This window comes from Homarus americanus, unplaced genomic scaffold (assembly GCF_018991925.1).
Source record: "Homarus americanus isolate GMGI-L3 unplaced genomic scaffold, GMGI_Hamer_2.0 scaffold46197, whole genome shotgun sequence".
NCBI classification, from domain to species: domain Eukaryota; kingdom Metazoa; phylum Arthropoda; class Malacostraca; order Decapoda; family Nephropidae; genus Homarus; species Homarus americanus.
This window is the reverse complement of record NW_024723050.1, coordinates 3,926,835-3,952,505: the sequence shown is the minus strand read 5'-3', so window position 1 is coordinate 3,952,505 and position 25,671 is coordinate 3,926,835. Positions and strand designations below refer to the sequence as shown.

The following is a 25,671-nucleotide window of genomic DNA, read 5'->3' as shown; positions in this document are numbered from 1 at the left end:
GCACATAGCCATTAATATGAAGAAGAAAATTTGCCGGCATATCAAGCAGATAATTGGTAAAATTTCTGTTCTCATTGATGACTCAACAAGCCTGAGCATCAAGACTGCCCTAATAGTTTATTTGAAATGTGAAAGTGATAAGGAAGGTGATCCCCATTTTATGTTTTTAGATCTAATTGAACTGCCTGATCAAAAAGCTGCAACTATTGCTAAGCATCTAATGAACTGTCTCAATAACCATGGTTTTGATGACTCTTACTTGAAACAGAACCTTGTAGCATTTGCTAGTGATGGGGCGAGCATAATGCTTGGTGTCAAATCTGGTGTTGCTACAATTCTCAAGGAACATTACCCTGATGTGATAATTTGGCACTGTCTTAATCACAGATTAGAACTTGCAGTCGGTGATTCGGTGACAGAAGTTCATGGAGTTAATCATTTTCAATCATTTATGGACAAATTGTACTCTGTTTACAGTAGATCACCTCTAACTCAAAGGGACTTTCTGAATGTGCCTCTGAACTAGAACAACAAATTTGCAAAATAGGCCGTGTTCTGAGCACCAGGTGGGTGGGTAGCTAGCTCTTTTCGAACAGTTTCAGCATTGTGGTAAAATTGTGAAACACTGTTTTCATTTTGAAAAAGCGATGAAGAATAAAACAAGATCTGGGAGTGACAGAAAAACCTATGAAGGTCTGTTGAAAAAACTCTCTTCAGAACAGTTTCTTTTGGACTTGGCTCTATTGTATGACACGTTGCATGAACTTGGTTTACTATCAGAGTGTATACAGAAACGCACTACTACGATTGTTTATGCAGACAAACAGATCCAACGGAGCATAAGTTCACCGGAATGGGGCAATTGGGCACAGCCATTTGGCCGCGGACGTTTGGTTGCCAGCTGATTGGGCGCCATACATTTTGGCGCTAGGAAATAAAATGTCGTTTGATTCGTCATAATTCAAAGGTCAAACTTTAAAAAATTTAAAAACTGTAATTTACCTTTATACCTAAAAAGTTAAATCTGTTAGGTTAGGTTAGATTACTTTGTGTATCAACTCTTGAATTTAAAAATATGTAGAATAAAAACCAGTTTTCCAAATAAACAATGTCCTTAGCGCCAAAACGTCCATCGCCAAATCGCCAGCGCCCAAGCGGCTGCGCCAAAACTTGCCAAACTCTAAGATCACTGCATGGACTGAAAGAGGAACCTGGCACAAAAACTCTAGAAGCTCGAGAGGCAGTTGAAAAGGGGAAGTTTGGAGCAATTACCTTAGTAAGCAACAACAAAATTGTCTCCATTAATTATCTACAGTTTCTTACTAATCTCATAAACAATTTGCAGCACCGTATGTTCATGACAACATCCTTGAAAGGTTCTCATTCTTCTGAACCTCAAAGTATGTATAAATCCCTTCTAAATGAAATGTGTGTCCTTGATAAAGACTACTGGCATGCTGAAATACCGCCTAATTATGGAGGAGCTGCAATATCATCTCTCTGTAAGAGTTGTAAGCTTTCTTCTTCCTCTGTAATAAATGCCTTCAGAGATTATGTGGAGGATGGTGGATGCCGCATCCCCCAAGATTTATGGCCATTACTGAGCTGTTCACAAGTTATTCCCACTAGTACTGCTGAGTGTGAGAGGGAATTCAGTCACATGAATTTGATAATAACACCAACACACTCAAGAATTCTCATAAATCATGTATCAGCACTTATGCGATACCACAGATCAGCAGAAGACACCAGGACAAGAGTTGCTTCACATCCACGAACACATATTACGCCTGACCCTTTGTGGAAATTATTGTGAAACTTCTCATTGGTGGCATTTGGTAAGTAGGTAATTACTTGTAAATTGATAAAATACACGATTACCGTCTTTTTCTTTACTAGTTTGATATGTATATTTCATGATAATTAGTGAGTGCAACCATCAATACTTTGTCATATTATTAAATTAAGTATTATATGTTTTATTGTACCAGTTATACACTGACATGTGGTGATAGGCTATAATCTTGTTAATGTCTTAATTATCACTATATTTCTGTGGAGCTCTGAAATTCATATATTTCCTTCATCTTGGTTTAGTGCATGAAATTACAGTGACCCCTCGTTTAACGAACGCCTCGGTTAACGAAATTTCGGTTAACGAACTGCCTTCCATAAGGATCTTCAATTCGGTTAACGAACAAAAATTCGGTTAACGAATTTCTTACGAACCGACCTCAACATGTTTTCGCTTGCACTGACCGGACAACCAGCTTTAGTATCAGTCCGCCAGTACATTAATCGGTTCTAGGGCTTAAATTCCTTACTATTTTAGTAAATATCAAGAAGTTTACACTATTCAATAATTGTAAAAGTTTAATATTCAATTTTTTAGTCATTTTAACAATTATTGAACATAATTGAAGGTAAAGTGACTAGATTAATGCGCGGCATCCAGCCTCTTAACACAGCAAACAGGCGTTAGTCTCTCTCTGTTTTCACTGGAGGTAACATCTTGCTTGAGACTCTCTTCAACTAAACACTTTTTTTCTGTGTTTCCAAGCAAATTATTGGTTATTTTGAAATATAATTTACATTGACAATATATAATGCAGTGCAGTGTTGATTTAAAGAAAATAATCTTGAATTACACCAAGAGAGCTAAAATTTTATGGGTGAAATGGCGCCATGGGGTGACTTCTCTTCCACCCCAATGCCTTCTCTTCTTCCTCTCCTCCACCCCCCTAAATCCCATCATGTCATCATCATCCAGGAGCCTTCTACATACACACCTCAAAGTAAGTGAACTTTTCTACCATTTTTTGAATTTAGGAAATTTTAAATTGAGCTGGAACCAATTTAAAACCCATTGAAACAATAGTTTGGAAACGAACAGTTAATGAAACGACCTTCTAGACAGTTGGTTAGATTAACGAGGTCACTGTATAAGCGTTATTCATATATATATATATATATATATATATATATATATATATATATATATATATATATATATATATATATATATATATATATATATATATATATATATATATATATATATATATATATATATATATATATATATATATATATATATATATATATATATATATTCAACCCTCGCTTTACGCGGTCCCACATTCTGCGTTTACGCGGTACCCTGTCGAAACCGGAATGCTCACATTCCGCGGTGCGTGTACCCCTTTACTCGGAGAGCAGCTGGCGAGCCGCGCCATTTTTGGATCCAAACCTCCCGCCCTCTCCCGCCATCCGCCATGTTGTGTAAGCGGCGCGAGTAGGTTGCGCAGTGTGTGTCTTTGTTGCGTTATCAGTGATGTCATATGACATATCGGACTGTAATTGGGCCATGCATCCTTACCTCCCTCTGCTGCTAGCTGTGATTGGTTTAAAGTAATATGACGTGTCCACCCGCGGGAGGGAGGGAGGGAGGGAGGGAGGGAGGGAGGAAAGATGACGCTTGACCTAGCCGCAGCAGTTTCATCCCTCCAGGCCACACCGTGTAATCGTGCATCCATTGTTCTGTAAAATGGCTTCCGCCGGACCACCGCCCCCAGAGAGAAACCTTTCCCTACCTGGACCCAGGCGCCCTAAGCCAAAGAAGACACGACGTTCCTTAAGATACGAAATTAAGTATAAGATCATACAAGAGTTGAAGAAAGGAACAAGACAGGTTGAGCTCACGCACCAGCATGGTGTTAACGAGTCTACGATCAGGATAATTAAGAAGGATGCAGCCAAGATAAAGGAGCACATGAACATCACAAAGTCTACAGGTGCTTCTATGATCAAGTATTTCCACAACCAGGTGCTTCTCAAGACGGAAAAATTACTTGTGAGCTACTTGGTGCGTCAGGCGCGACGGAACATGGCGGTGGACACGTGCTCAGTTAAGGAGTACGCACGTGAACTGTATGATGCAGTGTCACGAAAGATGGGAATTACAGAGCCCAAACCCTTTAATGCTTCCTCTGGGTGGTTACAGAGGTTTAAGAAGAGGAACAAGATCACCAATATCAACATTGGTGGTGAAGAAGCTAGTGCTGACCGTGTTGCGGCTAGGGAATTTCCTCCATTTTTACGTGAGATTATGGAGGAAGGACAGTACACCGACGACCAGATGTTTAACATGGACGAATCTGGTCTTTTTTGGAAAAAGCTACCTTCCAAGACCTTCGTTGTGAAGAATGCCAGCAAGATTCGGGGCCGGAAGTTGCAGGAGCACATCACCGTCCTGTTTACCACCAATGCCTCCTCCCTAAATGCCACACAACGTAAACACCTAGAAAAAGTGCAAAAGAGGGCATGCAAGATTATTCTCTCCCCTTCCTACTCCACATATCAAGAAGCGCTCAACACACTGACCCTTTCGACTCTCACTGACCATCACCACGACCTCATCTGCAAATTTGGTAAGAAGCTTCTACACCATCCCCGACACCGGCTCCTACTACCACCTGAGATCCTTAGTCCGAGAATTGCTGTTCGACACCACAACCGCATCCAGCCCATACGAGCACGAACTGATCGCTATAAGAACAGCCCAGTCCCAACCATTGTAAAAATTATCAATAACTTGTAACCAAATCAGTGTATTCACTCCCAGTAAACACTACTCCTTGCACTGTCACTATGTTGAAATGAACTGTAGTTTGAGCTTTTCCCCATCTAGTTATTATATGTCTTATTTGTGTCACCCATGTTACTTGTATATTATTTGTAATTCGTAACCCATTCCCCAAATATGTAACTGTATATTTTCAGCCTTCTGGCTGCCAAGCTCTTTCAATAAACCGTTAATTATTTATTATTATTATTTATTATTACCTGTAAGCTCAAGTTATCGGTGATCCACACAGCACGCAAGCCGCACGCCTACAAGAGCATGGACATGACCAAGCTAAATGTCCACTGGCTGACCGCACGTAAGGCGTGGATGTTCTCTACACTATCCCTCTCCTGGTTTGATGACTGTTTTGTTCCCGATGTGAAGAAATTCTGTGAGCAACAGAATGTGCCATTCAAGATTTTGTTGCTGCTGGACAACGCACCAGGACACTCACCCCTACTGTTAGATCATCACCCCAACATAAAAGTGGTCTTCCTTCCTCCCAACACTACGTCTATATTACAGCCCATGGACCAAGAGTTAATCTGTAATGTAAAAGCTGCATTCTCTACTAAAAAATTCAAGCTCCTGAACGACTACACCAACACCAGGGAAGAGTTGCGTAACCTGAGTGACACCACCACCGATAGCAAGAGCGAAGACGACGAGGATCAACAGTTGGCAGAGCAACAAGTACTTTTAAAACAATTCTGGAGAATATTCAACATCAAGAAAGCTGTGGACTTCTTGGTGGAGGCATGGGATCAGCTGTCTGTAGCAACTGTTCGTCACGCATGGAGACATGTGTTGCAAGGCATTCCGGCCGTTAGGCAGAGTCAATCTGTGACTGGTGAGGTTCAGACTGTTGCAGTAGCAGTGGACCTTGCCAGAGAAGCTGCGCAGAGTGTTACAGCTGCAGGCTTCTCCGAGACCACCAACGACGACATCCTGGAGGTGATAAGGGATCCTGATGTGACTACCGACGAGATGGTAGATGATGATGTCAGTGAAGAGGCAGGTGGTGCGTCATCCCAAGAAGAACGCCGCTTATCCCATAGTAATGTTAGGGGTGCCATCGAGTGTATCGAGAAAGCCAAGCTCCTCCTTTCCGACGACCCTGACGCAAACAGGTATGAAATCTTCACTACCCAGCTGTTGCAGACTATGGAGCCCTACATCAAGGTTTATCACGACAACATAAACACCAGCCGTCAGCAAAGCATAACAGAGTTCTTCACCCGCAACCCACCACAGCCAGCCCAAGCCAGTGATAGTGACAGAGGTAGAGACAGTGATGATGACTTTGAGGGATTTGTCAGGGAGGCCCTGACAAGTGTGGATGACAGTGATGGTGACTCACCTGAGGGCCAGTAACCTGTCCTCTGCCTCGGAACCAGCCTCCATTCCCGTACGCCGACCCATCTCTTCTACTAACGTAAGTGTTAACCCCAACCTTGTTTTTTTCTAACCTAACCTTCAGTTTATTGACTGTTCCTTTCTATATTATGTGTGGGTGAATACCATCATAAAGTTAAGATGTTATTTTTAGTAAAACGTACGTATTGTGTCGGGAAAAAGTGGAGTTTGGGGGTCGGCCCGGTCTCTATTTCAATTAATCCCATATGTTATGTTGTTCACTTTACGCGGGCCGCCGTGGGTTGAATTAACCGCGTAAAGTGAGGGTTGACTGTATATATATATATATATATATATATATATATATATATATATATATATATATATATATATATATATATATATATATATATATATATATATATATATATATATATATATATATATATATATATATATATATATATATATATATATATATATACAGTATACTGTATTCAGTGGTCCCTCGGTTAAGGAACGCCTCGGTTAACGAAATTTCAATTAACTAATTACCTTCCATAAGAATATTCAATTCGGTTAATGAATAAAAATTAGGTTAACGAAATTCTTACAAAAATGTTTCGACATGCTTTGGCTTGCTCACCAGCTGGAAGATTAGTCCGCCAATACAGAAATCGGTTCTAGGGCTTACATTCGTTAAAATTGGAGTAAATATCAAGAAGGTTGTTCTATTCAATAATTTTCCAAGTTTTATATTAAATTTTTTAGTCATTTTAACACAGGGAACTAGTTTTTGGTACACCCAACAGCCACTTCACTCACCCACCAAGGCCTCAGTTTGTATCTCTGTTCAGTGGAGGAAACATCTTGCTTGTGGGTCTCTTGAACACAGTGTATTTTTACGTTTTTACAGTACAATTATTGGTCATTCTGAAATTTATTTAACATATTGACAATATATAGTGCAGTGCAGTGTTGCTTTAAATAAAATAATCTTGAATTACACTGTGGGGTATATGGAGTGTTTGTGTTCACACTCAGGATGGGATGGAGGAAGGAAATTCACAATGCGCTTTCTGTATATATATTGTTGTACAGTGCAGTGCTTAGGTGAGGAGAAGCTTGCTCAGAGGTCCTGTAGGGCGAGGAGGTTTCTGAGGAAGCTGGGTGGTGAGGAGTTGTGAGAGATGTTGCTGGGCCAGTAGCCGAGTGTAGAATGGTCTCCCTGGCCAGGCATGGCCGTATTTATACAATTTACGAGGATCAGGATTTGGGGTGAGCGTAGCGAGAGGGCCAATCACAGCGGCTTAAGCGTAAGGTGTGAAACGCTCTGATCCTGAGCTGGAGGTTGAAGATCGAGACTAGGTCGGCGATCGTACCCCTTCGTCCACTGCATAGACCTAGTCTCTCGGCGTAGCTGGCTGTACGCTGATTGGCTGGCAGGCGCGCGGCCGGAGCTCAGTTGGGAGTTGTAGGGAGAGGATTCACCACAACACCTTGTGAGCTTCAAATTTTATTGGTGAAATTACTGCATCAAGCATGGGTCCCCTGAAAGGTGATTTCTCCTCCATCCTCACTTCCTTCTCTTCTCCCTTCTCGTCCACCCCCACTTCTAATTCCCATCATCATCATCATTAACCAGGAACCTTCTACATACACACCTCAAAGTAAGTGTACTTTACTGCATTTTTTTTTTACTTTGTATGTACTTTTCTGTGAGCTGGAACCAATTACCCAATATCCTATTGAAACAATGGATTCGGTTAACAAAATTTTCGGTTAACGAACGACCTTCAGGAACGAATTGTGTTTTCTTGTTCTAAGACTTCACATCACTTTGAGTGAACGTAGAATTTAGCTGGATAAAAGTATGTGCTTTATGCAGAACATACAGTGACAAGTTTTCTTTAATAAATTGATATTTACTGAGGAAATAAAGGTTATATCTTTCTCTTGAAAGTACTGGATGAAGTTGGATCCTATTGTGCTCAGCTTGAGATGGTATCCTTCTCACAATATGCAGATTTGGGCACTAAGAAAATGGACGAGTTCATGGTCGGAATTTTTTTTAAGATGGCAGGTCAATGGGTAAAGAAAACACTTAAATTCACTGTGGTAATGATATTTTAAAATAAATTAAGCCCAAACGTTTCAAAAATAAGGGTTAAAGTTGCTAAAAAGTCACGTGACTGCGAAAAGCTCTGTGATTGGTTGTGACGTCACTGGTTGGGGCGAGCTTCCCAGCGGGTGGCAGCCAGCTGTAGTGTCCAACCTTCTCGGCTGATCGGCTCTGTAAATAAATATTATTAGATTATTAATTGTGCTTTACTGTGCACCACAGTAATACTGTTTTGAATACAGTCGGCCATTAACATACGCAGGGGTTACGTAACAGAGATACCCATGGATGTTAAAAATCCACGTATTTTTGCTGCCCCCCCTCCCCCCCAAAAACCCTGGCCCCCCATGTCCTTATTTACCCTATATACCTGTGTGTAGTTCGAGTTTTTAAGACCAAATTATTTGGCAAAAAATTGGGGGTCGACCTCTAAACGGGTAATAGTTTCGTTAGGTTGAAAAATATTTACCAGTAACTACCAGTAAACAATGGAAACGATGCACCAACGCACCACCAGCTGTGAGTGTCGGTACAGTTGCCAGGGCAGATCTCTTGCGTCATCATAGCAAGCCCAAAGTAGCCAAATCCATGGTATGGTAGCACAGGACGATGTAAAACATAAAGTATTCATTTATTAAAGTGTATTTATAGATACTGTACATAAATTTTTGTTCATTACATTTGAAACATCAATCTTTGTTAATTAAATTTGAAACAAAAGAAAACTACGATACCGTATTTTCATTAAAATATTACATCACAAGTATATTTTACCTTAACTGTGACTGAATGAATATACGTATTCTCAGAAATAAATATGGAAATATAATATTTTTGCTGGAATGACGTACATATTACAGTGGAAAGTGGGATAAAATCATGACGAAAACAATGACTTTCGCTTTCTTTCGTTATTCAAAAGATTTTACCGTAATCGCTTTTCGAATGGTTTTCAGTTAAAAAACTGTTGTACTCGTACTGTATTACAATAATATTCTATCCTATCATTAGCCTTATAATCCCACAACTGAAAACCATTCGAAAAGCGATTACGGTAACATCTTTTGAACGAAAGAAAGAGAAAGTCATTGCTTTCGTCACAATTTTATCCCACTTTCCACTGTAATACGTACATCATTTCAGCAAAAATATTACATTTCCATGTTCTCAGAAATAAATGGTAGTTTTGCTGAAACGTAATGTACAGTATTTAATATTAAAATGCAAAATGAGCTATAAAAACAATTACAGGTTGTACCTCTCTAGTCCGGCATTCTGTGGTCCGGAAACTCCCGTGGTCCGGAACGATTTTAGTTTGTCCAATAGGTAGATAGGCAGCTTTTTTTTTTTTTTTTTTTTACTTATCTGAATTATTATTATTATTACAGGAGTATTAAATTTTTGCCCCTCAGGCCCTAATGTGGGTCAGTGACCTATTCCCGGGTGGGCTAATCCCCTTAAAAAAAAAAAAAAGCCGCGGGAAATTAAGGTTTGTTTACATCCCGCAGTTCGGCTGCTCTCTCTCTCTCTCTCTCTCTCTGCTTGTCTATACAGAGTACAACATTTAACCCTTCAATATATATGAGCAGTAAATAAGTGTTGCTTTCATATTCTTATGTAGAGTAATGACGATATATTTTCACATGTGCGCACTTACATACGAGCAGTCTCACTTTTTTTTTTTACCATTAATGGTTAGCTACTTATATTGTTCCATTTATTAACATTAAATAACATTACAGGTACTTCAAGCAACCATATTCATTTTTACATTAATTTTACTACAGCTAAACTCAGGGTCTTATTTTCTTCAGTTTTATATGTAGAACCAATCAGTCACTGGTTTCGTAAGCTTTAACATAAACAATGCCGGCAGCCGTCTCGTCTCCTCTAATATTCCACGTATTATTAATAAATTGTATTGTTAATTTTGCACACACGTACATTAATTCAATAAAAACAAATTCAGAAACATTAATTAAAATATATATGAACAGTAAATAAGTGTTGCTTTCATATTCTTATGTAAAGTAATGACGATATGTTTTCACGTGTGCGCATGCGCACTTACATATGCGATCTCTCTTTTTCTTTACCATTATCGTTAGCTACTTCTATTGTTCCATTTATTAACATTAAATAACATTACTTAAAACAACCATATTAATTTTACTACAGCTACAACCAAGGTCTTATTTTCTTCAGTTTTATATGTAGAACCAGTCAGTCACTGGTTTTGTAATCAACGAAAACAATGCTGTGTCATTTCCTCATGTGTTTTAATATTCTACGTATTATTAATGAATTGTATTGCTCATTTTGCACACATAAACATTAATTCAATAAAAAAGACATTCAGTAATAAACAATAATGAATCTTTTGTACATAAGAGAAATGACGCTGTTTACACGATTATGCACGTCGTGTGCACGTTGGCGGGCCGTTCAAACCCGTCGAAATTCAAGTTTCCGCCGTCAAAATTTGTATTTATTTATTTTTTTGTGTGTTCCAATAAAATACGTTAAGAGTTAAAAACTCTCGAATTTTGAGAAGCTACTATACGACATTTAACCCTTCAATATGTCTTCAAAGAGACCATGATGCAGAGAAAGTGGTGCTAGTGCTTCCAGGCTTAAGCACAAGTCACTATCCAGGAAAAGGGTGAATTTCCATGGTCCGGCAATTTCCATGGTCCGGCACCGGTCAGGTCCCGAGGTTGCCGGACTAGAGAGGTACAACCTGTAATACACTCGTAATGTACTGGCTGGCATCTCCACTCGTCCCTGCTCCCGCCAGTCACCTCCTCCCCGCTCTATCCCTCCGCCTCCTCCACATCGTCACTACTATTGTATTACAATAATATTCTATCCTAATTCACTTGAATAAATACTACGATACCATATTTCTGAATATTTTCATTAAAATCCATCAAAATCATTTTCCTTTTCATCGTCTTCAGCACCAAACAGCTCCTCCCAGTCTTCTCCTTGAACAGGGCTAGAGGGTACGTGTTTTTCGAATCATTTTCAGTTAAAAAAATGTTACATCACATGTACATTTTACCTAAACTGCGCCCGAATGAAAATATTCTCAGAAATAAATAGTAGTTTTGCTGAAACGTGATGTATTTCAATGTAAAATAGGATAAAATACATGACGAAAACAAAAGACTTTACCTAACCTTCCGATGTTCAAGAGATGTTACTCGTTTTATAATAATTCACGGAAATGTAATATTTTTGCTGAAATGGCGTACGTATTCCAGTGGAAAGTGGGATAAAATCGTGACGAAAACAATGACTTGCTTTCTTTCGTTCAAAAGATGTTACCGTAATTGCTTTTCAAATGACTTTCAGTTAAAAAAAACTGTTGCATCACAAGTGAATTAGGATAGAATATTATTGTAATACAAAAGTTTTTTAACTGAAAACCATTCGAAAAGCGATTACGGTAACATCTTTTGAACGAAAGAAAGCGAAAGTCATTGCTTTCGTCACTTTCCACTGTAATACGTACGTCATTTCAGCAAAAATATTACATTTCCATATTCTCAGAAATAAATAGTAGTTTTGCTGAAACGTATTATATTTCAATGTAAATTAGGATAAACTACATGAAAACAAAAGACTTTACCTAACCTTCCGATGTTCAAGATATGTTACTCATTTTTTTAATAGTTTTCTGTTAAAATACTGTTATACTAGTGATATTCTATTAATACTGTGCTTGATATAATACATTCACGGAAATGTAATATTTTTGCAACTACAATGCTGATGTCAACACAAGCGTGGTTACAGCGAGACTGACTGAGTTAGGGAGAGCTATGCGTGTGTGTGTGAGGTTGCGGGAGCGGGCGGTGTCCTGTGTGAGGTGCCGCGCGATTTGAATGTACAGTCGACCCTCGTTAAAACGGACTAATAGGGGGGGAACGGTGTCCGTTTTAGCCGATTGTCCGAATTAACCGATTTAGGGGTTAATATTGCATTATACAGCTATGTGTATGGTCATTTGAGTGCCCCGTCATAGGAGTCCTTTTTCTCTCACTTCAGCACTCCTGAGTCGTCCGTTTTCTCTTAATCTTAGAGTGCACCAGAGACTGTTATATCTTAGTAGTGACACAGAATTTGATATTGCAACTGGGGTTGCAATTGTTGAGGCAACTTAGGTATGTCTGATTACAGTTGGAATATTCAAGATCCATTGTGAGTGATGTTTAAAGCTTCAACTGTCTTTATGGTTGGTAAAACTTGTCAAGTCTGTCAGTCTGAATGGCATGTGTGAGGCCTTGTGTTTGTACAACCGCTAAATATATAAATATATAATGTTATGATAATTATCAGAAACACATCGGCATAACGAGGTTTATTACAAAGTGATGAAAAGGATACTGTACAGTGGCTAGTCCACAAAACATGTAGCCATGTCTCTTTATTTGAGTGCCCCGTCATAGGAGTCTGTTTTCTCTCACTTCAGGACGCCTGAGTCGTCCGTTTTCTCTTAATCTTAGAGTGCACCAGGGACTTTGTTATTTCTTAGTAGTGACACAGAATTTTAAATTGCAACCCCAATTGCAACTGGGACAATCCCAGAACCAGAAATTTGATATGGACAGTTCAAATTTCGTCCAATCTATCCGAAATCCAGATTAAAGGGGTCCGAATTAACGAGGGTCGACTGTACTTCAATTACTTCAATATACAGAATATTCCTCCGGCGGGGCAATCCGCGTCTTTCCAAATCCGTGTATGCTAAACCCGCGTATGTTAAGGGCCGACTGTATATAAATATTACTAAGCACATAAACTAATTCAATGGATATTAGCTGCCCCATACAACAAATTTTATAGTATAAACATTCCAAACAATATTGGTATTATTTTGGCTTTGGTCATCTGGGGAACCTTAAGATTCTAACTATGGGATTAAGTACTTTAAACAATAAGACACATTATCTCTACGGGATTTCTGTCGCAAAACATTTTTCGATTGCATAAGAAAATACAGGTCATATGTTAGGGTATGATGAGTAATAAGGTTAGCTTAACATACATCGGTAAGGGGGGTTGTAGTAACTCAAAACTAGTTATTTCCGATGGAAATGAAGGTCAAAATCGTTCATAACTCATCACAAACCATTAGAAAAAAAAAAACAGTCTAAGTACAGGGATGAACAAAACTTAAAATTTACCCACTATAGCCTATCTCGGATCTAAACATCAAAATACTTGTGGTAGTTGAACTAAAATTTTACCCATTAATTAATATATAAGTGATGATATATCCCAGTGGTTCATAAGTGAATCATCAAAACAATAACAGCACTATGTTGTCATGTTTACCTAGCATCAGGCATTATCAAAACAAAGTCCAGACAATGTCATTACTTCTAAATTAACTCGTATCTCCATCTAGTACTGATATACTCTGTAAATGCACTGAAAAAGAAAGAGAAAGTCTACCAGGTAAGAGTACATGACAGCTGAGCTCGTGTGACCATGGGAGGTTTTATATCCAAAAGAACATAAGAATGGAGGAAACTGCATCGGGCCATACTGGGCAGTCCCATTTACACCCAACCCCTATCGCTCATATATCCATCCAACCTATGTTTGAAGCTGCTCTTCACAGCAAATTTCTTCACTTACGAAATGTCCATGATTTAGACCATAACAAAACACCCTTAAAACTTACCTGAACGTGGCATTTGGGGTCTGAAGAGGCCATCCTTTCTACTACCTCCGACTGCAGCGATGAGTTTGATTTTTTTTTTTTTTTTTTAATGCGGGGATTAGCCCACCCGGGCACAGGTCACTGACCCACATTGGGGCCTGGGGGGCGAAAATGTAATAATAATAACAATAATAACAACAACAATAATAATATTATAATTCAGATAAGTAAAATTTATAATAAATAATACAAAAATAAAAATAATAAAATTATAACAACACTGCAATAATAATAATGATGATGATGATGATGATGATGATAATAATAGTAATAATAATAATAGTAATAATAATAATAATATTAATAATAATAATAGACCCATAAAGAAATACAAAAATAAAGAAAAAAAGATCAAGGGTGAGAAGCAATATATGTATGTTGTGTTGTCAGTAGTAAGTGAAACAATTGAGACCCTGCAATTGTGTGTAAATGAGGCAGAAAGTCAGATCAGCAACCTGGGACTTGGTCACAATTTTTGTGATGCCATATGGCAGCAGGGTCTACCATTAGACAATACATTATGCTTCCAATGTCTTCCCAGGCAGTAGTACCTCCCTGTTTGGTAGCTGCCTACTACAGTGGTCCCTCGGTTAACGAGCACAATCCGTTCCAACAGGTTGCTCGTTAACCGAAAATCTCGTTAACCGAAATCGTTGTTTCAATGGGTTTTTTGGGTAATTGATTCCAGTTCACCAAAAATTGCTTAAATTCTAAAAAAAAATTTAGAAATTGACACTTACTTTGAGGTGTGTATGTAGAAGGCTCCTGGATGATGATGATGATGATGATGAGAATTAGAATGGGGGTGGAGAAGAGAGAAGAGAAGGCATTGGGGTGGAAGAGAAGTCACCCCTTGGTGCCATTTCACCCATAAAATTTATTTCTCTTGGTGTAATTCAAGATTATTTTCTTTAAATCAACACTGCACTGCATTATATATTGTCAATATGTAAAATAAACTTCAAAATGACCAATAATTTGCTTGGAAACACAGAAAAAAGCGTTTAGCTGAAGAGAGTCTCAAGCAAGATGTTACCTCCAGTGAAAACAGAGAGAGACAAACGCTTGTTTGGTGTGTTAAAAAGCTGGATGGCACGCCAACAAACTGGTGACCTTACCTTTGTTCAATAATTGTTAAAATGACTACAAAATTTAATATTAAACTTTTAAAATTATTGAATTGTATAAACTTCTTGATATTTACTAAAATAGTAAGGAATTTAAGCCCTAGAACCGATTACTGTATTGGCGGACTAATACTACAGCTGGTGGACCGCCAAGTGCAAGCGAAAACTTGTTGAGGTCGGCTCATAAGAAACTCGATAATCGAGGGATTGCTCGTTAACCGAAGTTAAGAATCTTATGGGAGGTAACTCGTTAACCGAGGCGCTCGTTAACCGAGGGATAACTGTACTAGTGCCGTCATTGCAAATGGTGGCCCTGCTTCTAGAGAAATAAACTTATCTCGACTATTATAGCAGGGCTTTTAAACTTATATAACAAATTATATACAGTATACCGTATCACTCTATGAATGTGGCTGAGTGTATTTCTTGTGTTTGCCCAGAACCGTCAACTCATCCTTAATGGTGAATCAAGTACCGTACTGTAATGAGTCTTTATCCAACAAATTGTCAGCCAGTTGTTACTCTTGACTAAGCAACAACTTTTCACCACAATAAAACACAATGCTCTTCTACATTCCAGATTCAACCAACACAGTCTCAACATTATTAAATCACAAACACATTCTGAAAAGGAGAAGGTGTTGGATGAGCTCGCAGCAAAAAACCCAAATGGAATTCCCAATGGTGAAGTAAAACAGGACATTCAAGTTCAGAAAAGTAAAAGGGTGAGTGGGTCACTGTTTGAATATTCCATTATTACTTGTGTCACATATTATTTAGTGGTCTGTCACAGGCTTTATGGACTCTTTTTCTTTTCTTTTTTTATTTAAACCTTTGCTACAGATGGGGGCAAACAATAGAGAGTTGGTCCCATCTGCCTATCCACCCATTTTTCTCTCCATCTTTCCCATATGACTTTGGGGCACTCTCTTTGTAAATTAAACTACAACCATTTTTTCCATGAAAGATTCTGAAACTTAACAGAATCAATATTTTATTTTTATAGTTTCCAAAGATGTGTTCTTGTCCATAACAAGGCACCAAATCTGGTTTATCCTTGATGCTTCACCCATCAGCAACACATTCTTTCCGGAAAATAACTTATAACATCTTGTTCTGGTCATTCATGCACAGTAGGGTGGTCCAAATTATAGGGTGAAAATTTGAAAGTTGTCTGAACCAAGCGAGCACATGGTGCCCTCGTTGCACTTCATGTACACTAGTGAAGCTTTGTATAAATTTGAAGAAAATTGGATGATGTTTAGGGGTCCCGCAAAACATTTACTGGTAGTTATTTTAGTCTCATAAAAATTCTAGCTCACCTCAGGGATGATTACAAGGAAATTATTGTCCTGTCATACACCTTCTTGGGGGAAATTCCAGAGAGAATTGTGAAGACCAGGGCACCTGGGGCCTTCCACAAAGCCAGTGGATGGCAAAGGCCATTTATTCTCTTAAGATCTTCCTCTTCAGAGAGCAGTTCACCCTCACTGCTCACGAACTGCGGGACTCCTGAATATGGGATAAGGAACTGAAATTTTGCCTGAAGATATGTTTGGGGTAAAGGTATTAGGGTGACATGTGTCTGAATTAAAATTCCAACTTTTAATTTTTGGACCACCCTAATGCACAGTAGAAATGAATGTTGTAACATATGTCATAGTGAATAATTGTCAGGACCTTAACAGAGATGTACTGTACTAAAAAAAATTCTCAAGCATGTTCTTGCTTCTTGCATATACCTGTACAGTACACTGGATTTGCGATAATTTGTGGATAAGGTACCAGAAGTCATCATGAGATCAAATTCTAAATTAAAATTTAATTGATTTAAATGGAAATACAGTAGTTAGTTAGGTTCCAGAAGCAAAAAAATACGCATAATTTGTTCCAAAACAGTAAGTCCTCGCTTAACGTTGTTTCGGTTCTACTTCGCTGAACTTTAGAGACCAAAAATTTGTTTAACGTCCCGGTGATCTGTACTACGTCGTTTTGCGTCGTCACGGACAACTTTCTACGGCACATCACCCGCTCTTGTCTGGCCCTGCTAAACTCTCGGCTCGGCGTGCTGCCCTCACTCGCGGAACGTCACAGCGTCCCCAAGCCAGTCTCTGATACGACTTCATATCATTCGTGTGTGCTTAAGTGCATTTGCTCTAAAACTGTACTCTAACCATTCGAAATGGCTTTCAAGTGCTACTGATGCTAGTGAAGTGAAGAGGCAACGTAAGACCATTACCCTGGCTACGAAAATGGATGTATTAGCCTGTTTTGAAAAGGGGGAACGTGCTGTGGACGTAGCCGCTGTGCTTGGTCTAACTCCCACAACGGTGTGTACTATCAGGGCCAACACTGACGAGATTAAGATTAGTGCTGGAAGTGGTTCTTCTCTGAGTGCAACTTAGACAACTCGTACTAGAAGCACTGATAGAAAAGGTGGAAAAGATGCTGGCAATGTGGATGGACGACCAGAATAAATGCAATGCCCCTGTGAGCCTTATGGTTATCATGAATAAGGCCAGATCCTTGTTTGATGACTTAAGGAAACCGAAGGTGAAGGATTGAAGGAAGAGACCTTTACGGCCATCCAGGGGTGATTTCAATGATTTAAGCGTCGGTATAACTTCCACAATACAGTTGGGTATGCTATAACGAATCTAATTGGTTCTAGAACCCGTTCGTTGTTATACCATTCGCTCAAGAAGGGATTAATCCGCTCCAGGCCCCCAAATACAAACTACACTTAACACTGAAAATATAAGCAATATAAAATTGTGCAATTGTAAAAAGTGCATAAATATGCATCTAAACCCTGAAATAAAGAATATCACACATTTAATAAAAAAACAATAAATTAAAAAAAAATAAAAATAAAAAAATAAATAAATAAATAAATAATGTTCGCTGTAGGAGTTTCGTTTGCTATAGCATTCTCAATTTTATAGGTAAAACCGTTTGCTATAGGAATACCGTAGTAGGATCCGCTCGTTATAGCATACCCACTGTAGTAAGAGATGACTCGGTGAAGCGCCAGTTCAGATATAGCGCGGCCGGTGACATTCCCACCAGAATTCAAAACGATTATCCAGGAAGAAGGCTACTCATCGGCAAGTCTTCAAAGTGGATGAGACTGGTCTCTTTGGAAGAGGATGCCTGAGAGGACCTATATCTCCAAGGAGGAGAAAAGAGCCGCCAGGTTTTAAAGGAAAAAACGCTTTGACGCCATGGTAAACTCAAGCTGAAGCCTACCGATTTTTTGTGCTGCTAACCCACGGGTCCTGAAAGGTTACTCTAAGGATCACCTTCCCGTGATCTACAAGGCAAAACAAAAAGGCATGGATAACCGCCATATTTAGCCAGTGAATCGTAGTGTACACCATCCCTGCACTGAAGGAATACTGTGCCAAGGAGAACCTTTTGACTTCAAAGTTCTTCTGATCCTGACAATGCTCCAGCTCATCCTCCCACCCTCGACGCACTTGCATCACAGCAAAAGTTGTATTCCTGCCTCCAGCACTGATGCAGCCTATGGACCAAGGCGCTATCGCCGAGATTCAAGGTGTATTATTTATGCCGCACTACGGTCTAGCTGTTCGGCTACAGACGGAGAAAATAAACCAACGATCCGAGAATATCAGTGTGGTTTCAACATTCTTCATGCAATTGACAACATTGGCAAGGCATGGGAAGAGGTTTCAGAAAGTTGCATGAATGGTGTGTATGAAACTGTGACCCAAGTAATTCAACAGTTTTACGGGATTCACGTATTCTACTCCATTCTGTGAATAGATATCCCCAGCTTGGCTAGACAGGCAGGCTTTGATGAGCTGGAAGCAGAGGATATTGAGGACTTCTTGGCATCCCATACAGAAGAGCTCACCAACGAAGATCTGGAACAATTAACAACACAGTCCTGAAGACTACATTATCATTTAGGATGCTAACTTCCAAGAGGATGGAAGAATCGTTCAACATGTTCCAGCAAGCAATGCAACTTTATAGATGACGACCAAACAGAGAATGTAGCTCAAAGGTTCAACGAACATTGAGGACAGTCTTGGTTGTTACACTGAGATGTATAGGAAAAGAAGATGAGAAAGCACCAAGCAGTCAACACTGATTCATTTTTTCATTGAGGGACGGCAGAAGCAGCAGGAGCTTTTCACAACCAGCAGCCTGGGAGGAGCACACAGCAGCCTCCTCAGCTTCACTCACTACCACACACTGCCTACCACCTCCCATCGGTGAGTACCAATACAAATTTAGTAGTTGTATATGTATGCATTATTTTCATAGAAATGTGGCGATTTTCTGTATATGTAATGTATTTCATGGGCAATGGGAGGCTCAGGAACGTAACTCCTGTGATTTTATCTATCTTATGGAGAAATTTATCCGCTTAACGTTGTTTCAGATTATGTCGCTTAGGCACGTAATCCCAACGTTAGTTGCGAGGACTTACTGTATAGTGAGGAAATCCTTCAGAGGTTAACATTGAATAATATGGGAGATATGTCAGTCATGAGCTGTGTGCACTGATGTAAACTATTCCAGACAGATGTTGGTGTGTGAGCTTATGGTGTATGTTTATATTAACCTCTTATTTCTGTTTAATTTTACAGGCTAGATTAGAAGAAAAATTAGTTTATGATGACTTGGAAAATGTCAACAAAGTGGAGACATCCTCATTAACCATCCACCAAAGAGACCGCTATCTTACAGGACCCACGGAATACAGTACCACCCATAGTTTACCACCACGCCAGGTCAGTCTCCTTGTTATCAAGTGAATGGTGTTTTGTAATATTTTGACTTTTGGGTTATTGGTTGCATTTTCTAGTCCCCTGTGTTCTGAGAGATATAATCAAAGTTCTATCCAAAATTCACTTTAAACTGGCTAAGTTGATGGCCTCTTCTATTGACACAGGTACTGTATTTATGTTCATTCAAAAATACCAACAAGATTGAAATATTAAATGTCTTTTTTTTTAGGATGGACAAATTTAAATTCTATCCATGCTAGGAATTTTAGTGACTTCAAGGTTCAGTAATAGAGCGATTTACTTGCAAGCAAAAGGCCATGGGTCAGTGGAGGACTGAGGTCTCCCTGATCACTAACCCTCACACAATCTGCTATAAAATTAGTACACTACCAGGTGCATTTGCTGAGACTGAAACAACCCTCTGATAGATGAGCATCCTGGTAAGATCAGGGTGTACATACCTGCCTGGCTGACCTAATCATAGCAGACAAAAGTTTACAAGATTAATGAAAAGAATTGTAAATTTGACAGTTTGGAAAAATCATTAACAAATAACTTTTTTTTATTTGTATAGGAACTTATTCAGAGATTATTATAAATTAGGCTGGCCATCCAGGTAGCTTTGTTTGTTCCAGAATTTCAACATTTTCAGGTACAGTTCAGTACTGTACATGAATGTCCTTGATAAAGCTCTTCTCCTCAGGTCTCTGCCTTTATGAGCAGTTAACAGATAGTATCAACAGTTGGTGTCCAAACTTGCACATCAGCCAGGACCCAGAGTCTGCCTATCGGTCTTTACAGCGCTTCAGTGAAATGTGCCGTAAGGGAAGATCTAGTGTAGGGGTTCGGACAGGTGAGAAAGAAAGAACCGATTTCCTCTCAGATAGATAATATTATACAGTATCAAATTTGTTTCCTCTGCATTAGAATTCAGTGTCTATCCAACTGTCACCAGATGTTTTATTATTGCTGAGGATGATAATACTGGAATAATATGGTAAAACACATTCTTCAATCTTCACTATAAAGAGTGTCAATAGTGACTTTTTCTACTTGTAAAATGAAATTGATGCTTTGCACCCTAATAGTAATAAAAATGTTCATGCAAACAGAAATCGCTAGTTATATGCAGAATGTTCAGTTCATATATTCATTGGATAGGATATTTGCTTTCTTGCAAGGTTTTCCCACTGCTGTACAGGGTATCTAGAATTAAGACCGATAACTCTTCAGTTGTTAACTGCCTGTGTTCTCAGATGGCATCACTGAATGTGTTAGCATGTAGTTCATTAAAATTATAATTTTCATTTTATAAATAAGAAATGTGCTTAGTGCTAATTTTTCATAGTGATATCTCTGTTAGCTGGAACACTGGTGCAGAGCATTTCTGTAACTAATGACTCAAAGCAGGAAAAAATACCCCATCCCCGGAATTTTCCAGGTAACGGAAAAATATTCTCGGAAGTTCCAGAAATTGCACATTACCGTATTTTTCGGCTTAAAAGACGGACTTTTTATGACAAAAATATACACTGCGATGAGTTGTAGCAGAGTTTTTTAAATCAGCCCCTTACAAAGACTGTTACCTCATTACAGTATTTTAACAATTACCTGTACAAGTATTCTCTATACAATACTATAAATCTATTGATATAACTAATATTGTTGATATTATAAAAAAAAAAAAACCCTTGCTGCTGTGTGGTTTGTTTACTAATGGCAGTGGTGTGGCAGCTGCCATCTATTGAGGAATTGCTGAAGGTTGTCTGGTGGTCTCAAATGCAGGAATGTTTGTTTCTATATATGTAGGCTCTCATATTTGACACCTATTTACAGTAGGCTCTCATATTTGGACACCTATTTACAGTAGGCTCATATTTGGACACCTATTTACAGTAGGCTCTCATATTTGGAGATCCACGACCGTAAAACCCCACAAAATTAAAATCTTCCAAATTGAAATACAGTCACTGCTAAACGTGACTAATAGGGGAAGGTGTCCGTTTAGCCTATTGTCCTATTAACTGATTTAGGGGTTAATATTGCATTATACAGCATGTAGTATGTTCATTTGAGTGCCCCGTCATAGAGTCCGCTTTTCTCACTTCGCAATTCCTGAGTCGTCCTGCTTTTCTTAATCTTAGAGTGCACCAGAGACTGTTATATCTTAGTAGTGACACAGATTTGATATTGCAACTGGGGTTGCAATTGTTGAGGCAGCTTGGTATGTCTGATTACAGTTGGAATATTCAAGATCCATTGTGAGTGATGTTTAAAGCTTCAACTGTCTTATGGTTGGTAAAACTTGTCAAGTCTGTCAGTCTGAATGGCATGTGTGAGGCCTTGTGTTTGTACAACCGCTAAATATATAAATATATAATGTTATGATAATTATCAGAAACACATCGCATAACGAGGTTTATTACAAAGTGATGAAAAGGATACTGTACAGTGGCTAGTCCACAAAACATGTAGCCATGTCTCTTTATTTGAGTGCCTCATAGAGTCTGTTTTCTCACTTCAGACGCCTTGAGTCATCTGCTTTCTCTTAATCTTAGAGTGCACCAGGACTTTGTTATTTCTTAGTAGTGACACAGAATTTTAAATTGCAACCCCAATTGCAACTGGGACAATCCCAGAACCAGAAATTTGATATGGACAGTTCAGATTTCGTCCGATTTATCCGAAATCCGGATTAAAGGGGTCCGAATTAACGAGGGTCGACTGTACAACTTCTATCCAAGTAAAAACACACACACAACAACATTGGCTGTCCTTATGTTTTCAACTTTATTACCACTGGTGGGTAGAATTTTTTTTTAATTCAGAAACATTAATTAAAATATATATGAAAAATAAATAAGTGTTGCTTTCATATTCTTATGTAGAGTAATGACGATATGTTTACACTTGTGCTCACTTACATATGCCATCTCACTTTTTTCTTTACCATTAATAGTTAGCTACTTATATTGTTCCATTTATTAACATTAAATAACATGACTTAAAACAACCATATTAATTTTACATTAATTTTACTACAGCTACAACCAGGGTCTTATTTCTTCAGTTTGATTACATGTGCAGTACAGCTTTGCCCTTAGGACAGTGTAGCGTGCCCAGAGGAAATATTAGGCGCGAATTTTAAAATATGTTAGCCAGCTTGACTCACTAAAATAGGAAAGATTCGCTTTAAATTAAAACATTGTCCTTAATTGTGGGTGTCGCTTTAAATCAATAATCTTAACTTGAATTGGTTTAAATCGATATTCTACTGTACTGGAAAATTTCTTGAACTTGGTAATGCACCTGATTTTCATCTTTCAAACCCAGAAAAAAAACTTCCTCGTCCCTGAATTTTTCGGGTACTGGGAAAATTTTCTCAGAATTTCCATAAAATGTGTCTGGAAAATCATTCCCAAAACAAGAATATCGGGAAAATTCCAGCTTTGGGAACGATTTTCCGAGAAAATTTCAATCCCGGATATGGGAAAGTTCCGGGATTGAGGGAATCCGGCTAACAGAGATATTACAAGTGCGTGTGTGTTATGTTATCACCTCATACAACTAGATATTTTTTCTTATTTATTTGATTCTGCCAAATTTCAGGGATCAAGGCACAGGTAGTTACACAAGGAGTTAGGCAAAGTTTATAGCAGTGTTGGAGAACTGTTATGCATTACTCTGGTCGTGGCTTCCTCCCGAGAACTCCCCAGTTACAGGAGAAGCTACACAAAATGCACGAGACCCTCTGTCGATACCACATTGTTACTATAAGACCATTCCAGGTGAGTTGTAGTTATGTACAGAACACTAAATGTTTACTTATAACCTTGATTCTGTGCTAGAAGACTATTCTACATGTGTACCAACTTTACTGTGTGTTTCTGTGAATTGTTAGCAAAGGGCAAAAATGTGTACTGACAATGTTGGTCTACTAGTTTGAATATTTTATAATTTTTATGAGTGAAGAGTACCTGCATGTGCACTTGTGGCTGTATGGTAATATGTGTATACAATATTCAAAATGTCAGTCACTGCCTCTGACTGTTCCTTGCAGTGACCTATTCATGATTACTTTCATTTCTTTCACCCAAGGATGGTTCTCCATACTCCAACCCCCTCCCCAACCTACCATACATTCCCTCTCTCAATTCTTTATTTTGTCACCATTCTTTTTGTATCTTAATTCCTTATTCTTCATACACAAATTTCATTTGTACCCTTTCATGCTTCCCACTTTTCTTTAGTATTGTTCTTCCTCCTCTTCCATTTATTTATCTCACTTATTTTCTTTATCATGTTCATATCTATTCTTGTGAATAGCCTTTTTATCTGCTAATAAACATGTACAGTAAAATATATCTGTGGATGTTCTGAAATAAAAGAAATTATCTCATAGATGTGATGTTTACAGTGGCACAAGTACAGTACAGTGTGTACAGTACAGTACAGTACAGTACAGTACTCTTATGTCCACACAACCCAGACAAACTCCAGTCCATTCTCTGCTTTATTTTTATTTTATTTTTTTGTACATTCTCCTCTCTACATATTATTTCTTTCTCTTCTAATATGGTCCATCCTTCTGCATCCAGAATCCATTCTTCACAACATTGTCATTGCTGTTTTATAGCCATTTGCCCACTTTGTTGTGGGGTTAATCAGGTTACCTGGTGGCAGCTCTCCAGTCTGCACTGTCAGTTGGAGCCTCATTCATCAGGTTCTTATCTTTAAGGTCATTTTTTACAACCCTTTCCCGTGTATTCTTTGGCCTACTCCTAAGTTTTCTCTTTACAATATTCCAACTTATGCATCTATTGCCCCAGTTGGCCTTCATTCTCTCCACATACCTGAACCATCTCACTATACCTCTACATAACACCTCATCAAACTGTCTCACCCGACAGCCCTCTTAGTTAGGAATGGGTTTCATTCGGTGTCACCATTCTCATTGGTCTGTCAAGCTTATGTTATCCTCTTGACTGCCCATCTTTCACTGCCATACATCATCACACTTCTCAGGGTGGTTGCATACACCTTTCCTTTCATGAAGGAAGGTCCACAAAACAGCTCAACTATTCCATTGTATTTCCTCACCTTTGCTTCCTTTTTTAAGTTTTACTCTTTTGATACTTTTTAATATACCTATCACTTTCTTTCCCTGTGTTCTCTGTTACTCCATGGTTAATTACATCATTCATTGTTCCAGTGGACATAGAATATCAGAGAGGTAGTGACTTAACATAGATGTGTTCCCTAAAATATAATCAACATTTTCTTATCCACATAGTAATGGAATCATGCTGCTTCAAAGCTGTTTCTTTAAAATGTACATTGTTCATTAGCTGACCAATTTTTCTGTGACAGTGATTCCCAAATGCCTTGTATCGTGCTAGGAAATACAGTACGTTTAGTATTTAAATAATCTTTTTATTCATCTTTGTAGGTCTATAGTTTCTCTGGAGTGTTTTTAATTTAGGATGTAAGAAAATTTATCCTTGTTGTTCAAACAAGATCCTTTCAGGTTGTTAATGATTATAACTGCAATAGTAGCATTCTCGATCACCTCATAGAAATGTTTCACATCGCCAATACCAAGTTTGAAAATTGGAATGAACTCCAGGTGAACATTCTAGCTGCAAGGAAATTTAATAGAACTTTATATGTAGATTTAATGATTTTATACAGTCATTTATGAGCAAAAGCACTCACCTCACTCTCACCAGTTAACTAATGGTGTTTTAGTGAGCCAAAACTTGAACAAATGTACCAAGTATATTGTTTTAGAAATTATACATATTCAGTGATTCAGAGACCATGAATTGAACAGATAATATAGCCCAGTGAGATTTTTTAGTAGTTGGAGCCTGAACGCTTAGCTCCACTGGAGAGTATTATGGGTCAGTATTGGCGTGACATAATGGCAGTGTCCTCAGGTT

The 25,671-nt window shown here is 38.5% G+C and overlaps 1 protein-coding gene across 1 annotated transcript in view; it reads left to right on the top strand.

The window, feature by feature from the left end:
- The window catches only part of LOC121863331 (general transcription factor IIH subunit 1-like), a 40,740-nt gene extending 20,050 nt beyond the window's left edge, over positions 1-20,690 (top strand). Inside the window, exons 7-9 of the mRNA XM_042361955.1 lie at positions 15,547-15,691; positions 19,589-19,732; positions 20,433-20,690. Coding sequence (XP_042217889.1) covers positions 15,547-15,691; positions 19,589-19,732; positions 20,433-20,456 — 313 coding nt within the window. The 3' untranslated portion in view covers positions 20,457-20,690. The remainder of the gene's footprint in view (positions 1-15,546; positions 15,692-19,588; positions 19,733-20,432) is intronic.
- The last annotated feature ends 4,981 nt before the right edge of the window (positions 20,691-25,671 follow it).